Source organism: Ostrinia furnacalis, unplaced genomic scaffold, assembly GCF_004193835.3.
Source record: "Ostrinia furnacalis isolate ACB-3 unplaced genomic scaffold, ASM419383v2 OfSCF7455, whole genome shotgun sequence".
Taxonomy (NCBI): Eukaryota; Metazoa; Arthropoda; class Insecta; order Lepidoptera; family Crambidae; genus Ostrinia; species Ostrinia furnacalis.
Window position 1 is genome coordinate 130306 of NW_021137694.1, and position 18925 is coordinate 149230.

General features: G+C 36.1%; 1 protein-coding gene across 1 annotated transcript in view; it reads right to left on the bottom strand.

The window, feature by feature from the left end:
- The window catches only part of LOC114364650 (indole-3-acetaldehyde oxidase-like), a 52687-nt gene extending 34933 nt beyond the window's left edge, over positions 1–17754 (bottom strand). The window contains 15 exon segments of the mRNA XM_028320873.1: positions 1290–1331; positions 7836–7967; positions 12231–12423; positions 12611–13377; positions 13474–13669; positions 13796–13979; positions 14097–14596; positions 14676–14963; positions 15046–15336; positions 15495–15622; positions 15702–15804; positions 15880–16103; positions 16329–16735; positions 16988–17148; positions 17703–17754. Of these exon segments, the coding sequence (XP_028176674.1) occupies positions 1290–1331; positions 7836–7967; positions 12231–12423; positions 12611–13377; positions 13474–13669; positions 13796–13979; positions 14097–14596; positions 14676–14963; positions 15046–15336; positions 15495–15622; positions 15702–15804; positions 15880–16103; positions 16329–16735; positions 16988–17148; positions 17703–17720 (3634 nt within the window). The 5' untranslated portion in view covers positions 17721–17754.
- Between the last annotated feature and the right edge of the window lie 1171 nt (positions 17755–18925).

Below are 18925 nucleotides of genomic sequence, written 5' to 3' on the forward strand. Positions count from 1 at the left end.
TTGTGTTGAAAAACACTCGAAAGTGGTGCATTCCCTTCAAATGACGTCAAGTAAAGCTTAATGTGTCATTAAATTTTATAACTTTAATTTTTGATGTTAACATATTTTATGACGTGATTGATATTTACGACTCATTACAGCTGAATAGGGGTTTTTCTAGAAAACCACCAGGATTTGTTGAAAGCGGTAAATGTAAACAGAAAAAATTAAATATACTTTAAAATAATGAAGGATTTTAAAAGTATCAATTTCTAAGAGCTCTAATTCTCATTAAAAGAAGGTGAGTCACTAATTTACCGACACAGACCCCGAGACTGTTTCAACATTAAAACAATATTTTGAAACCCACTCATGTATTTAATTCAAAAGGTTTTACAATAATATTGATGAAGGATTAGCGAATAACACTAAAATAACTGAATTGTTGATTTTAATTCGTACTTGACACAATAACATTATGTTTGCAGAATAAATTGGGCAGTGCGTAATAACCTTAATTATCCTGCTTTCGCCTCCGAGATTTATTTTACCATGTAGTACCCCTGTACGACAACCCAATCCGCACACAATATTCAGCGTAGTAGTATTAAAAAACAAAAGAGCGGGCAACCCCACCCCTACCACGCTGTGGGCTCGGTGTCCGAGCGGTCTCATTCCTTTGTGCGCACGCGCAACGACCGCACGCAGTATAAGAAAAATGCTTAAGTGACGTCACCAGGACGTTTTTACCGACAAAAAACGTAATTATTTTAAGTTGTGCAGTGTAGTGACGAGAATTAGACCCAACAAAAGGTTGGTTGTAACAACTATTTTGTGCAAGTGCTCGTACATTTTTATTATAAGCGTTGTGACACGACGCGTAACTTTGACCCATTTTTAGCTCCAAGTTAACGCGCGATGTTAACCAGTAGCCATTTTTTTAAATAATCACTTTCATTACACATACTTTTATGTACCTATGTAGGTATTCAAAATTACAATTATTACAATAACAAAATATTAATTAGGTACTAAAACAATATCTACCTAATCATTACAATAAAGTAATAAGGAACCATTTGTTCATTACAGAATCTTCTGTAGGTAGGTATTTAAAATTACAAAATAAAACTGCGCGCGCGTTGTCTCCCCCCGCCCGTCCCCTCAAGCCCTCCGCCGGCCTGGCGCGCCCATCGAATACATTTTTAGCCATTTCGTTTTGGCTAATGTGCACATTAGCCGGCTAAAGATGGAATATCACGACGCAAACTAACATGTTATCGAACTTTAGCTGCTTCTCGAAGATAAACTTAAGTTTAGCCGGCTAATCTTAAGTTTATGTTCACAACTATCTTTAGCCGTAACATATACAGGGTGTTAGGTAAATGGGTATATGAGCCGAGACCAGCCCATGTTAACATACTCATATAGTGAATATGAGTATGTTAACATGGGCATATAAANTCATTCAATTAACGTTTAATAAAAATAATTTTCGTACTTTAATTGGTCAGATATTGTCAATTGTTGAATCAATAACTTATCGAGATTTTTTACCAATATTATCGATTCCCATAAAAACTTTCCCTTCATTTATTCATATAAATGTTTATAACACACTAACTTTGCAATTTGTGTCACATTTGTTTGCAAACCCTAAAGATATAAATAAAATAAGTTAAAATATCACATTTTAAGTGGTTGATAGACGCACTTCAAGGCTAAGGTATTCTTTCCTAGTGAACATTTGCACCAAGCGTTAAATTTTCAAAGAATAAATAAATATTTTCGTTAATTTATTTATTTTCCTGCGGCTGCGGTTGAAGGACAAGTTAATTACTTATTAAAATGTTGCATGTAATATAAATATACATATTTTATAATATGGCAGCTCCCTTCAATATGCTACGCACGGTCAGGGAAGTAACGGACAGCCCACCGAAATTACATTAACTTGTACAGTTGAAGGCAGAAGCAATATAAAAAGCTTGAAACAAACAGGCCATTAATGAGTAACTAGAAAAAAATGTTTTTTAACACAAAATGAATTCGCTCTAACATCACTAAGTAGAAGTGGGAAAAGTAGGATAAACAGTGTGGAAACGATTCTGCAACCTATTATTGGTACCGTTTGAAAAAGCTCAAAATCACTTTCAGGATCAATAACCAGTATTTTGATATCTTTTATAGTTTAGAAATAATCGAGTGAGATCACTTATCGTTTCCACCCTGTATATCTACACTTGCGAGCAAAAATATGGAATCACTTACATGAAGTTGTTTCCACGCGATCTTGTGAACTAACGAATTTGTTAGTAATAAAAAAAGTGGCACCATTTTAAAGATTAAACTTTTAACTTTAAATTGATACCAAATTCATTTAAATCACACCAGTATTTAAAAAGATATCCCGGCTGATGTAAAGAAGTAAGGAAAAAGACATGTATCAACTGTTTGATACGTCGCGAGTTGCGGCCTATTTACCCCCTATAAAAGCACGTGTTTTCGGATTTTTGCTTTCACACGTTGATCCTTACACATCTCCGCTTCTTCTGACACTTTACCTGGGATTCTACACCTTCAGAAGCAGCACAAATCGTTGCATTATTGCAAGAAGGGCTCAGCCAGCGGGCTGTCGCACGTCAGCTCCACATAAGCCAGTCTTGGGTTTCTAAAGTTTTAAGACGCTTTCAGGAGACTGGTGGCTTTATCCCGAGACCAAGTTCTGAACAGCGCCGGTGCACATCGCAGAGGGATGACCGTTTTTTCATGTCAAACTCTCTATGAAATCGTTATTTGACTGATATCGACGTCCAGCAAGAGCCCAGAAATGTTTGTAGGAAAGCTGTTAGCGAGTGGACAGTTCGTCTAAGATAAGATATGAGCAATAGAATTTGACTCCAAAAAGGTCTGCCACAGGCTCGAAACTGACGGCAAGTCACCGACTAGCACGCTTTCAATTAGCTCGCACTTATTTTGATGGGAAGGCGAGTAATGGAGGCGAGTTTTGTTCTCCGATGAATGCAGACTGTGTTTGCAGTGCAGCAGTCGAAGAGGTCGGGTCTATAGGCGGCCTGGGGAGAGATTTGTGCAGTGCTGGTTCGCTGAAACAGTGGCTTATAGGGGTGGCTTGCTCGACTTCCCATCGAGATGTGTACGAGCAAATTGAAAGCGTGCTTATCGGTGACCTTCCGTCAGTTTCGAGCCCGTGGCAGGCCTTTTTGGAGTCAAATTCTATTGCTTATATCTTAGACGAACTGTCCACTTGCTAACAGCTATCCTACGAACATTTCTGAGCTCTTGCTGGACGTCGATACCAGTCAAATGACGATTTTATAGAGAGGTTGACATGAAAAAACGGTCATCCCTCTGCGATGTTCACTGGGGCTGTTCAGAACTTGGTCTCGGGATAAAGCCACCAGTCTCCCGAAAGCGTCTTAAAACTTTCGAAACCCAGGACTGGCTTATATGGAGCTGACGTGCGACAGCCTGCTGGCTGAGCTCTTCTTGCAATAGTGCAACGATTTGTGCTGCTTCTGAAGGTGTAGAATCCCAGGTAAAGTGTCAAAAGAAGCGGAGATGTGTAAGGATTCATGTGTAAAAGCAAAATCCGAAAACACGTGCTTTTATAGGGGGTAAATAGGCCGCAACTCGCGACGTATCAAAGAGTTGATACATGTCTTTTTCCTTACTTTTTCACATTAACCGGGATATCTTTTTAAATACTGATGTGATTTAAATAAATTTGGTATCAATTTAAAGTTAAAAGTTTAATCTTTAAAATGGTGCCACTTTTTTTGTTACTAACAAATTCGTTAGTACACAAGATCGCGTGGAAACAACTTCATGTAAGTGATTCCATAGTTTTGCTCGCGAGTGTAGAATCTAGACGTATTACGCCACTTCCTAGATGACATTGCTATTTGCTCTGCATGGAGCACAAATCTAAAAAAGTCAACGTATGCTTTTAAAATAAGATAAGAAAAGTAAAATAATCTGGTCAGATGATGTCGTAAAATTGACAGTTGCATCACAATACCTTTGACAAAATATCAAAAGCAAAAAGGGAAGCAAGAAAAATTTAGAAGCTTCATAAATACCTTCTACAGTTTTCAGCTGTAGAAAGTGACCATCAAATTATGGAGCTGACTCTTCTTCCATAAATCCGATTATGGCGAATTATGGCGGACGTGCTGCCTTTCGAATATTTGACCACTTTAGCCCTCGTCCTGTACGTTTCGGGGAAACTCAATAATTTCAATTATTTGATTGATCCTCTTGCAAGTAAACCAATCGCCTTTATCTATCTTGTCACAGAAAGTCTGAGACTCGTCTGAAAATTGATCATAGTACAAGGTTTTACACTTAAATAGATTCAAAGTCTTTCATTGGTTCAAATAAATATTAAAATTCAACAAAATCATGCTTGAATTTAAGTCCAGTTTCGACTTTTCCATGATTTCATGTTACGAACCCAAACTATCTAGTTAACACTTGGAGACTTCAGACTCTATAATCCAGTTGGAATTATTATTCCAAGTGCTCACTAAAGTAAAAAAGACAGGGTTTCGGCCCGTCAAATAACATTCCTAAAATTCTAGGTACGGAGTGCAGCACGTGAAGCTGAATACTGTTAGGTCTTATATGGTTGTAATAGGGTTGAGTTTTCAGCAAAAATGCACAGTCTGATGTGCGCGGCGTCTGACATTTTGAATGTCCCGTTTAAATCTGGCCGGACTCCACTAAATGGAAAATCTTGCTACGTATGCGGGACTACGTACCATTCCGGTTTATTTAAACTCTATTCTCAGATTTTGTGATCCCAGCCGGTGATCTGTTCGGGGTAGAATCGTAAGTTTGACGGAATGGGGCCATAACAGAATGTTGGCGTTTGCCCAATTCTTTGCCCAGCTAATGGTTCGGTTGTCGTTGGAACGTTATGGCGGAGGTCCGGTGCAGTCATACTGTAGATTTTAGCAGCAAGTTTGTTCTCAAGTTGTATTGTCTTGGTATTATTTTACAAGCTTTTATTTACTTTCACATGTCTGGTGTCTGTCGTCAAATATTGTAACGTAAAATTGACCCACCTTCCGGTTTTCAATCGAGCTGAAATTAAGAATAAACTCAACTCAGGGTCATAAGGACGTAATCAGGATAGTAAGTATATCTATCTATACGTAGTCCTCCGCCGCCCACAAATCCTTACTCTTTAGAAATGTTCCTTCGTTCGTTTCTGCCGAATGACGTCCAAAACTGGACAAAGGCTTTACTGTATAAATATACGCCATGCCATCCAATTTCACTCGTGTACTCGTAGATTCACGCTGTATTTACTTCTACGTAGTACTTATTATTATTCTGTGCTTCTACAGACAAAATGACTAAATAATTCATACATTTTGGTTAAGTTTGGAACGGCATAAATTAGGAAAAGGGTTACATTTGTAATGAAAATAATTACCATTGCTTTTCCTAACCAAACCTTCTGCCAGCTTAGGTTTTCGGGTTAGGTTTGGAATAATTAGCAATCTGAATTTACAAGAGTCATTATTACTGAAGATATAGAATTCTAATTCATATACAATCTCACACGAATAAGGTTTTAAGTTTGTCCTCATTATTATGCGAATGGGATTCTTAAAGCTTCAAAAATAAGTCCCTTTGACTTGACACAATTCAAAATGTATAAGGTCATAGCAGACATATCAACTCGGAAAGGGATCAACACCATATCACAAAATAAGACCGTATCGCCTTTTGCGAGCGAGCTGTGATCGCCTTTTGCGCGCTGCGCATCGCAAACCGCGAGGCGAGGCGTTTACGTTACGGTGCGGATAAGTGTGCGTTGCAGCATGGAGTTGCATACAAATAACACTAACCGCCACGGTTATGATCCTTTTCCGGGTAAATTAAAGCGTTGGACGTCCACCCACAAAGTGGACCGACGACCTGATAAAGGTAGCAGGAAGGCGCTGGAAGCAGGCCGCTACCAACCGTGCGATGTGGAAGTCATTGGGGGAGGCCTATGTTCAGCAGTGGACGTCCTATGGCTGAAATTATGATAATGATGAAAATAATGTTCTACGGCCTTTATACGAAAGATATTAGCTATTTAAATAAAAGTTCTCAGGTATCTAGAATAAACAGAGTCTACTTCTTTAACTTCCTATTTGGTGGTGTGGTTTGAATGTAGAGCCACGTTGATTATACTTGGTTTGGTTGCTGACTTGACGAAGCTATTAGTTTTCTTATTGTTCTCCGAAGCAATTAGACTAATGGTTTACTAGTCTATTTGAATGTATTTTTATTTATAACAGAATTTTGATTAGTTACTACATATCGTTAATGATGATGTTACGGCTAAAGATAGGTGTGAACATAAACTTAAGATTAGCTGGCTAAACTTAAGTTTATCTTCGGCGAGGTGTTAATGTTAGTTTCTTCTATCTTTAGCCGGCTAAACTTAAGTGTAACCGCAGGACCTTGGCTAAAAATGTAGAAGGAAATGGAAAAGGAAACAATATAATAATGTTTACTATTTTGACACGAAACCTTCATTAAAAAATAATCACTTTCATTACACATACTTTTATGTACCTATGTAGGTATTCAAAATTACAATTATTACAATAACAAAATATTAATTAGGTACTCAAAACAATATCTACCTAATCATTACAATAAAGTAATAAGGAACCATTTGGTCATTACAGAATCTTCTGTAGGTAGGTATTTAAAATTACAAAANACACACTCACACCGATACACCTCAAACTCATACACCTCACAATGTACTATTTTATCAGTTTTTTTGTTTGTGAACATTAACACTTTTAATTTTTCTTTGTTTATGATCTGTGGAAGAGGGCGCTGATCTTCTGAGATACAGGTATTCTATACCTAGTTCGGAAATCAGAGTTCTTTTAAAGTCTCTGTATTATGTTACAATTAATAAAGAAAATTATTATTATTATTCTTTTATTCATCTTACTTTCTTATTTTTAATTTTTTCTTTTTACAATGTAATTATTATCAAAAAATATTTTTTTTATTATTATTTTAATCAACTAATATAAGATCTAGGCCAGTAGAATTAGATTCTAAGTCGGAAATAATTCTTACAAAAGATTTTATTGCTTTAATGGCTTCATTGGTTGCCCAATAAGACTCTCCTAGGTTTTCGACTTCGACGGAGTTGTGCTTAAGTGGTGGGGGCCCGGGGGATTTTTGGCGTCGAACCTTAGACCAGGCATACGGCTAGGCAACGTAGTCGTGCAGGAGGATACAAGGAAGAGGGGCAGCCACAGTAGGTAACACAGAGTCGTTCAGGTGAGTGCCAGGAAGAGGTGCAGCAACCGCAGTTAAGAAACGGCTGGGACGAACAAGGTTAGGCGCAAGCTCGTGAGCCTTGATAGGGTTACACTGGTTGAGGCGCTCCAATCCAAGACTTGGAAGCCTGCGGGTAACGAGCCATTTGACCTGGAGAGGGTCATTAATTATACACATATTTTCTACTTTGCCGAACATTTGCACGAGAACGGTTTGTTCAAAACATATGAATTTGGTCTTATTTAATGCAGGATTAAATGCCTTTCAACTGTCAGGAAGACCACTTTTCGATAGGGTAAGTCCTTTACGCGGTATAACCGGAAAACCTAAAAAGCGCCCCTTTCGGGGGCCCCCACTAGTTAAGCACAACTCCGTCGAAGTCGAAAACCTAGGAGAGTCTTTATGGGCAACTAATGAAGCCATTAAAGCACTAAAATCTTTAGTACGAATTGTTTCCGATTTAATTCATTTTTGTGTTTAATTCTACTGGCCTAATCTTTAAAGTGTAAATAGGTGTATTTTTCAACAAAAACTATTACAGTACGTACTTATATCCACCCATTGGTCCTCGTAACCAGCATCCAGGCGGGCTGACCTAACAGCTTCTCTCAAGGCGTGTGTAATCACCACAGCTAAACATAACGCCGGTTCCCCAGTAGCTAAAATTATAGAAATTAGTAGGAAGTTACCTAGTTGAAAATATGATGTGCATGTGGATTGAGTGATCCTTGCTTCAATCTTAACAAAAATCGAGGAAGTTTTACTTAAAATATGTTAAAACATTGCAATGAAGTTTAAAAATTTGTTAAACCTAAGATAAAAATGTTATGGCCAATAAATAGGAGCACTCATACCGCACGCTTTAAGAAAACGTTAACATGTTTATTTCAGAAAATAAAGCCTTTCCACTTCTTTTTATAGTATTGAAAAATTGTTAAGAATATGTTAAAACTATTAACAAATTCCGAAATCCCTTGCACGTCCCGTTCCAAAGTTATGACGATTATTTAGGATCACTCACACCGCACACGGGCCGTATGAGTGCTCTTCAAAATCATGACTATTTATTAATAAATACGTTTTATTTCTGTTGGGAAATGTGTGCAAACTGACGAGCGAATTTGTTAAAGAATAAGTGTGACAAAACTTAAAAGATGAAGGAAGAAATTAACCTTTATTCTTTCCTCCAGTATGCCGTGTGAGTGATCCTTACTTTTACCTCTATCTGCTCANCAATGACATTATACAGGATGTTAGGTAAATGGGTATATGAGCCGACACTAGCCCATGTTAACATGGGCATATAAATGGTATGGTGAAGTTAGAAATTTGATAACATCATTTTTTTTTAATTTTCATACAAAACAAATTTTATAAAATCCGATTTGTATGAAAATTAAAATAATTAAAATGAAGATATCAATTTTCTGACTAGTGTCGGCTCATATACCCATTTACCTAACACCCTGTATGTGTTGTGTTAATATTTATTTTACCAAACCCTAACTAGTCTAGCCTAAGTTAGTCTTATTTTATTATTTGTAGCTAATCAATTATGTTTCTTGCGTATTTATGGTTTTAGATAATATTTATTTTTCTAAAAGAATACAATTATATTCACTTATAAGAAAAATACAGAATACACTTTATAATAAATAAGCAGCAAGTGCACGCAACAGACAAGCTCGTTTCATTTATGTATTAAATGAAACTAGGTACAGAAAATAATGAAGTTAAAATAAAATAAAATAATAACAAACCGCTCAAATGCTGTATTTTTTCAAATTCAAGTGTAGTTTTATTCTTAACCTACCCACACTGCAACTACAAAACCAGCAACCTGCTTGGCTTCCATTACGTAACGCTCAACAGTTGCTATCACAGTTGCTATGTGACCGGTTTTTTTTTCTTTCCTACATTACAAGTAATAAAAACGCGAGAATGTGAATGAATGAATGTGCTCGTACAATGAACCAGATTGATTTTTTTTTTTTTTTATAAATAATAGTACCAGAATTAATAGAAATCAGTACTAGTTCAATGTGATAATTAAATCATTAATAACAATTAGCTGATCACAATGTCTGTTTAATAATAGATTATACTGCAAAGTGACGCACGTGAATTATTAAACGTTTATTACTACATTGCAATTAATTAATGCTGCTACGATTATTGGCTGTTGACAGATTGATGGATAATTAATTATGATTTACGCATTGTACGAGTAAATCCTAGCCGAAAATCGTTGCTAGAAAAGCCGAAATAAAAACTAAAAATGAAACAAAAATGAATTAGTTGCGTTTTATTTTTAAAATCAAACATCGAGGGAAACTACTTCACAACAAAAGAAAAGAAAAACATCAGAATAAACAAGCGAGTTAAAAACGAATTCGAGTGTAACATTTCGCCGGCTCAGGCCAATCATTCTCCCAATTTCACTGCCATTACGGGCTCAATGTTCCCCGGAACAATAGAATTTTCGGGGTAAAAATTCCACCTCCTCACTTCAACTTAAAATGCTCGACTTTATGCCCGACTGCCATGAAGATGTTTTCCACTGTGCAAGGATTCCCTGTTAATAAAGAAAAATATAACTAAGCAATATTCTACGTACTTTACGGCCCGTTTAATTTTATATTATTTCATCACTTTGGTTAATTATTTTAGGATGTTTGAGCAAAGAAGCCCTTTTGTAACCCGTAGATTACTTTTAAAACCTATTCAAAGACTTAAATTAGGTACTTTACTGCCTATTTCGTATATTTACCACAAAACACGAGTAATTTTTCATAGTCGGTGTACTGATTGATAGTTCTAGTTAAAAATAATTGTAACATGTTGCTAGAAATTCAAATTCAAATTTTTCAAATTCAAATTCTTTATTCATAACCAGGTGTTTTTACATTTCCATATTGCGATCGAGGACTTCGTTTAAGTAATAAATACTTGTGGTAGAATATCCCCGCTCTCCATATTAATTTAACATTAATTGAAATTTTGCTAGGCACATCAAATTTTATTTGATTTAATTTAAAAACTAAAGTAACAAATTGGCTGCTTACGCTTGACTACCAGAAGACTGAGGAACTTTTAAAAGTACGTTTTTAGCTCACACAGAAATAATTTGCTCTTANCTAAAATTGTTAATCGTTTCTAACAATAAGTTGGCATATATTTTGCTTTTATTAAGGCCATAATTTAAGAAATATCAGGCTTAGATGATTCCTAAAGGAAAATGTTGATTAGGGTAGGTACATATGATTTTTTATTTTGTGAGACTGTTTCAATTCATCAGAAGTTTTCCTAAGGACGTGTACGAGCTAATTGAAAGCGTGCTAGTCGGTGGCCTGCCGTCAGTTTTGAGCCTGTGGCAGGCCTTTTTGGAGTCAAATTCTATTGCTTATATCTTAGACGAACTGTCCACCATCCACACGCTAACAGCTATCCTACGAACATTTCTGAGCTCTTGCTGGACGTCGATACCAGTCAAATGACGATTTCATAGAGAGGTTGACATGAAAAAACGGTCATTCCTCTGCGATGTGCACCGACGCTGTTCAGAACTTGGTCTCGGGATAAAGCCACCAGTCTCCCGAAAGCGTCTTAAAACTTTCGAAACCCAAGACTGGCTTAAATGTGGAGCTGACGTGCGACAGCCCGCTGGCTGAGCCCTTCTTGCAATATCGTATATCGTCATAAATTACCTATAGCCTATTGAAGACTACGGGATACTGATTTAAACACGTTCACACGCTCTAAAGTCTTTATTTGGGAAACCACGCCTTTAGAGTGAAATACAAAGCGACATGCGCTCGCGCCCGGTGATGCTCACAGACTGGTAGCGGGCTCGCGACGCGTCGCGCTCTTTAACATTTTGCACAATGTAGGTAGTATGCATACTAGTACATTTTAAACACACCCTCAAAAACAAAATAAAAATTAAAACCATAAACCGTCATCAACACCTATATTATATTATTCTGGGTTATAACGTCCTTAGGAAAACTTCTGATGAATCGAAACAGTCTCACAAAATAAAAAATCATATGTACCCTAATCAACATTTTCCTTTAGGAATCATCTAAGCCTGATATTTCTTAAATTATGGCCTTAATAAAAGCAAAATATATGCCAACTTATTGTTAGAAACGATTAACAATTTTAGATACTAACTCAGTCTGCCTACGAACTACATATGAGCAGATAGAGGTAAAAGTAAGGATCACTCACACGGCATATTGGAGGAAAGAATAAAGGTTAATTTCTTCCTTCAGCTTTTAAGTTTTGTCACACTTATTCTTTAACAAATTCGCTCGTCAGTTTGCACACATTTCCCAACAGAAATAAAAAGTATTTATTAATAAATAGTCATGATTTTGAAGAGCACTCATACGGCCCGTGTGCGGTGTGAGTGATCCTAAATAATCGTCATAACTTTGGAACGGGACGTGCAGGGGATTTCGGAATTTGTTAATAGTTTTAACATATTCTTAACAATTTTTCAATACTATAAAAAGAAGTGGTAAGGCTTTATTTTCTGAAATAAACATGTTAACGTTTTCTTAAAGCGTGCGGTATGAGTGCTCCTATTTATTGGCCATAACATTTTTATCTTAGGTTTAACAAATTTTTAAACTTCATCGCAATGTTTTAACATATTTTAAGTAAAACTTCCTCGATTTTTGTTAAGATTGAAGCAAGGATCACTCAATCCACATGCACATAAAATATGACCTGAAACTTAACTAATACTATTTCAATAAAAGCTTTTTGAACAAAATCCAAGAAAGGAGAATGAAAGCTATGCAAAAACTTTCATATTTATTGCATGAGCTTTTGCCCACGGCCTCGTCTGCGTGGTTTTTGGTCACAGAAGGACTTAACACGCGCATTTTTCATATTATTTTAGACATAAATACCTTTTGATTGCAATACTCCCAAAGGGTTGCTAGCATTTCTTCTAAAATAAACTCTAAAGTCAGCTGGAATGTCCTTGATTCCCGGTGGCTTGTAAGTCCACGTGCGATCAGTAAGTATTCTTCCGGTGTCAGGATCCATGATGTTATTTTCAGACGTCCAGTAACCAAGACCCATCACGAATGCTCCTTCGATCTAGAAGTAAAATACTTAGATTTCGATCTTAGGCACTCTACACATCAAAGCTGTCGGCGGTTTTGTGGCTATGATATATTTAGATTGAGATTCTTAAAGAATATCTCACAAACAGTATCGGTAGATCCGCAGCTTCGGTGTTAAGGTGTACTTTTAATATTTAGAGTTTTCTTTTACTAACACTTACCTGTGCCACATCGATTTGGGGGCTCAAACTCCTTCCAGTATCCTCAAGCAAATCAACCCTTCGAATATCATGGTTTCCAGACAAAATGTCCAATTCTATCTCCATGACAACCACTCCGTAAATATCATACGGCTTTACATTATCTTTCGAGGAGTAAGCATAAGATGCTTGCAGGTCTACCCCAGCGGCATTTGCTTCTTTCACCAGCACTTCCCAAGTTGGATTTTTTAATTTTTCTCTAATGGGTTTCAATCGCTCCAAAATTATTTCACAAGCTTTCATCGTGGCGAAACATACACATTCGCTACCAATACTTGCTCCTGTGGCTGTGCAATTTGGAGATGTAAAACTAGAACTTGGTTTCACACTCACTTTGTCTAAACCTATACCAAACATGTACGCGCAGACTTGAGCTGCTTTTGTGTTTATCCCTTGTCCCATTTCAGCTGCACCATGAGTAAGAGAAATAGACCCATCTGCATGATAAATAGATACAATAGAATTGTAAGGGCCGATGTAAAATGTATCGTAAGTCATTGGAATTAGTTTGATAGCTCTTTTCCTCCATCTATTTTCGTCGTTAAATTGCTTCGCCTCATTTACGCGTTCATCGTAGTTAGAGTCCTTTTTTATTTGGTCAATTAACTCGGGAATGGGGTTGTCTTCTTTAGCCATATTTTTCATTCTGACTTCCAAAGGATCTTTACCCAGATTGTAAGCAATTCTTTCCATGATATATTCTATCATCGCTATACCTTCAGTTGAAGCTGAAACCCATTAATATTATTCATTAGCATTCGTCTTATTTCTAATCGTAAAATCGTCGTCATATCGTAATATTAATCTTTGGTGAATTTACTTACACGGCGCCCTACACCAAGTGTTGGAAGGTGTATCAGTAGCAACACTATTAGCTTCAATGTACCATCGTCGAGTGTCGTAGCAATTTAGAACGTGATTCACTGTAACTGGGCTTATATTTTCATTGTTTGAGCAACCATTGTCTTGATAGAATTTGTGTTTTAAGAATTGAATCACACCTTCCTTATTTACACCAACCTGTAAAGGTATTTTTAGGTAAATAATGGTATAAAGCTTTGAAAATAAGTGTCTAAATATGGATATACCTAATGTCGTCTTTAAGTCATAAAAAGCATAAGACTTTTTTTGGGTGTAGGTATGTACCTCAAAATTGCAGGCAGTAGATAGCCTTTTACCAATGATTTTCATATTAGTTTGCAAAGGCAGAATAAATCTACAAGTCCTCCCTAGCAAGTGGGTCACCAAGGCCGCGCCACATGCAATTTGGCATGAGCGCGTTATTTTGCCTCCGTAGGCCCCTCCCACTCGGCGTATGATGACATTTATTCTGAAACCACAAGCAAAAAGCTTCATGTAACGAGGACTATAAAATGAATTGTATTAATTAGTGTGATTGTTGTTCGTTTTGGTATCATATAAATAGGAGTATGATCAATAATCATACTTATTCACTGGCATTTTAAGACTTTGTGCTATAGCAACATTCGGCAAATCAAGCCACTGACATGCAGAGTATACTTCCATTCCATCTTCGGTTGGTTTAGTTACACAAGTTTGAGGTTCTATGTAAAAATGATGCTGGGTTCCTACATTGAATTCTCCGTATAAAACACATTTTACATCATTGCCAATTTCAGTTGGTTCAATAGTTCTGGCTTTGACAATTCTTTGATCCTTGTCTGGTGCTTTCATTGCATCTGCTATAGAAATAATAGGTTTATTTTTATTTGTAGATGAATATGTAATCTTAACTAGTTTTGCGGCTTTATTGGCTGTTTTCTCTTTATCAGCAACGATTATTCCGGCTGGTTCTCCATAGTATTTCACTTTTTCAGAGCATAGAATTTCTTCATTTTCTATTATGATGGGCACATTTGGAGGAGTAAACGAATTATCTCCGGGTATGTCTTTAGCGGTGTAAAACGCAATTACTCCAGGACATTTCTGAAAAATCAAAGTCAAAGATCAAACAAATAAGAATGTGTATTAGTTACCTTAAAGTAGAGATAACATTGATACTCACGAGTGCTTCTGTGGCATCAAAGCCACTAATGATACTCCCAGGTCTTATATCAGCTGTAACAAACGCTGCATAAACTTCTCCAGTTTGCTTTGGCAGATCATTCGCAAATGTGGCTTCACCTGCACATTGTACCAGAGCTTCCAGCTTAGGTACAGGTTGGTTTAAAGGCCAGACGCTTTTATCAGTATCAAAAGTCTGTGTTCCTTGTGATGTGTGTCGTTTTATGGCCTCACCACCAGATCGAAACTTCTTGTCAAGTTTGCCATCCGGGCATAAGTACAAGATTGCCTACAATTTAGAGATGTTTATATTAGCGTACCTAATCAAAACAAACGAATCAAATGTCAACAATAAAACAAACAATACGTACCTTATAAAATAAAGTAACCGCTAACATTTTCCTGTAAGCTGCTGAAGGCTCTGGAGGCATTTCTTCTGGTGAAACTTCATCTAGTAATGTCGTCACGGCTATTTGAAGTGTCTCATTTTTAAATAGATCTTTTCCAGCTAATACAGCTTCTGTTTTTGTTGCATGACTGAATTTTGGCGTTATGCTACCAAAGACAAGCGATGCTTTTTCTATTATACTAGATTTTTGTTTCAATTTGAAGAGGAAACCAGCATTCACAACTGCGTGTGCATTTTGCGACCGAGGCATTATCTAAAAAAGACGAGATTTAAAATAAAGCGTTTTCTAAAATAACATTCCTTGTTTTCATTCGAGTTAAGCAGCTGTTCTAGATCAGATAATACCTACTGTGACTGTGGTTTTTTTATTGTGGTCATTGCTATGTTTAGTAAATTACATCACATACCTACCTTGTATGACTTAAATAAACAGCATTGAGACAACGGTGGCAGCAAAACATTCATTATAATTTTGCCTTTCATGTCAGTATTGAGGAATTCAATAAAAGTAACAGCTTTCGTTTTCTGAGAAGCTTCCGCTATAAAAGAAAATATCATTAAATATCCTCCGTAAAATTAAAAAGATTTCCAAGATATTTGAATTCGTATTATTTTTACCGATTGTGACCATAGCACCAATTGTTTCGAAAAGCAAGAAAATATCTGATTGAAAGTCGTTGTTTGTGTGTTTCATGAATAAATTTCCTCCTATAGTTCCAATCTGAAACACAATAAAAATTATATTCAGTAACTCTACATTACCTTTGAACGTTACTTATTATTTATTTACCCTTACATTTCGTACAGGAATATGGGCGACAAGATCCATGTGCTCGTGAAATTGTTTCAAGTATGAAAAGTCTTCATTAGAATTCGACAGTTGTAGGAAAAGGTCCATCATTTCAGACAAAGGCATTCCAGCGCCAAGTATCAAGTTGACATCAATTGTGTGGCCTTTTAGTTCTGGTACGTTGAAGATGTCTATAACTGTGCCAGGGTAGTCTGTGACATGATAGACACCTGTAATAAACACACAGGCATTGTGATATTGGTTACCTACATTTCATGTCCATGAAATACATATGAAATCAAGGTGTCCCGTTTAGATGACTTACTTAGAGTTGTTTTCTATTTTTTTTAATCTTAAATGAAAATTTGATCATTGGAAGAGGTTTAATATTATGTCCTTTGGGTTTAAATGACGATAAAACTTGAACTGGACACAGAGTTAATAAAGTAACATACCTTGTCCTGTATTCCCAGCTATCAACTTATAGTCATCCTTGGCTTTGCCCATTACTTCAAAAACGTCATCTAAACAAAATGCTTTATACCATTTATGAGATCCGCAATCTATGACAATCATTTTATTATTATCTTTGGCTAAAACGCACCAGTCACCTTCATTAACCTCTGTATCATGGCACTTAGTTTTATGTACACATTTTTTGTTGCAAGAAACTCCGCATGGCTTGAAAAAAGACAAGTCTTCGATATCATCTAGTTTGTTTTTTAGGTCATCATGGACGTCAGTTGCGAATGTTTTGAAGGCATCAGCTATAGGTCTGTATCCTGTACATCTGCAGATGTTACTTGCAAATGAGTTTTCTATCTCTTCCATGGAAAGCTTTTTGTTTTTTGATTCGTAAATACTGAAATAAAGTTTCCATAAATAAAGTACCAGCAATTCCGCCTGATTTTTCATCGAATTCCCGTACAACAATAAGATATTTTTCTAAATTAGACAGTACACATAAGCATTTAGAACTGCCATCCACGAGAACACCACTAGCCGAGAGACTAGTGGACACAGAAATTTTCTATGTTTGGTTTGTAACTCCCTTATCGTGGTCACTCATTCTGGTAGACTATAAAATGAATGTCAATCAAAAATGGCGCCTTACCTATACATATTCATAATCCACCCTGGAGTACAGTAACCACACTGTGTACCGTTGAACCTAGCCAGTCGAGTCTGTATCTCATGATATCCAATAGTTCTGTTGCCGATTCCTTCTACTGTCATTATCTCCCATCCATGGCATGACAGTACGGATACAAGACACTGCAAAATCATTACTAAGTAAACCTTCTTTATTTTAGTTTAACTAGATAATTAATATACCTAGTATAGTATTTAGGAGGTTGGTATTTGACAAATTTTTTTTCGCAATTTTTACCAATTTAAAGCTTTGCAATGCCACTGAAATACTTAAATACTTTATTTCTTTCAAAACCGTTATCAATTTCTATAAAAGTAACACGTTAAATAGTCCCTCCTCAAATATTTATTTCCTTTCATACTAACGTTGGCGCCTAACCCTGACTCTGTTTCAAATGAAAAAAGTACCTATGTGGAAATTCTTGGGGGAGGCCTTTGTCCAGCAGTGGACGTCTTTCGGCTGAAACGAACCTTTAGAAGATGAAGACGTTTCCTTTACCTCCCATAAAAACGAATAATACTCGTAGTAGAGTCGAATCTAGGTTTTAAACATTAAATCAAAGCTAAACGTCGAAATATCTCCTTTGAGTAATAATGAAGAAATACAATTTTAATTAACTTTCAGATAAAAGACAAATTTAATTAAAACAGTACACATCCGCAAGATAATGACATACCTTCGTATTCCTTTCCATTAATTTTGAAGACAATTTTCGACATTATGACGATCCACAAGTTAAACGCTTACTGAAATTTAAACATAAGTATTAATATTAAATTACATACTTTTTAGAAACATCACATATAGAGTTTAGAATTTATATGGCAGGCAAAACACTGGAAGAAACAACATGGAAATAAATCTAAACTTTGGCCGTACCATGCGAAGAAGGCTTCCACTTAGTATTATGCTACTATTTAATTATACATTCTTAGTAATATCTAAAAATGATAATCTAATCTTCACACCAGGAAAAAGAAAGAAAGAAAGAAAATATTTTATTTGGCCCAACATTTATTAAATTATTACAGTAAACAGTTTACAGTACCTACTTCAGTAGGTACCAATAATTCAAAAACAAACTCTACTTACAAAAGCGCCTTAACATTTTTAATCCACGAAAAAGATCCAACTAGCTAGATACCAGTCGCTCGTGCCGTTAAAAATCAAATGTGGCCAAATTATGGTTCATTTTCGCAATTTTTCAAATTCAGGGGCCTATTCGGCAAAGTCGATCTATTGAAATAACATTACGTGTTCTATCTGCCTCTGTCTTTTCCGGAACGATTATAAAGCGAGTAAAAGAGATGGATAGAGCGATATGTAGAGCACAATTTTTTTGAGTAGGACCTCAGGATTTGTCTAGTTGTCGACTACTTATTACGAATAATGAGATGGCGTAAATAATGACAACTTCCGTTTGTAGGTACTTGGCTAATAAGTTATTAGCCTAATCACCCGGATATTCAGTTAGGTTACAAATATTCGGCGATTAGTGGTCTTTGTGTTCCAGATTAATAGTTTAGAACTTCATTTTATGAATGTTTGAAAATTTGTAAATATTGTAACATGCAAGTGTTTTACATTTCAAAGTATGGAGTAGGTACTTTTAATTTCCTTAAAGAGTTAACCAAGTTAGTTCATCAACTGTAGAATAGGATTGTAAAAAGTTAGAGTGGGGCGTAGTCGTAGTTTGAAGTCGATTACTTTTTAAAGCTAGTATTTTTTTTAATCGACTTTAACGAAAGGAGGAGTTTCTCAATTCGGTTGGTATGTTTTTTAGAATTTCTAGACATATTTATATTAGACTTCTTTTCAATTGAGTTTGGTTATGAAAAGAAATAAGTTTTCAATACGAATATTATGTGGGCGTCTGGACAAAAAGTTCAGAAAAATTCG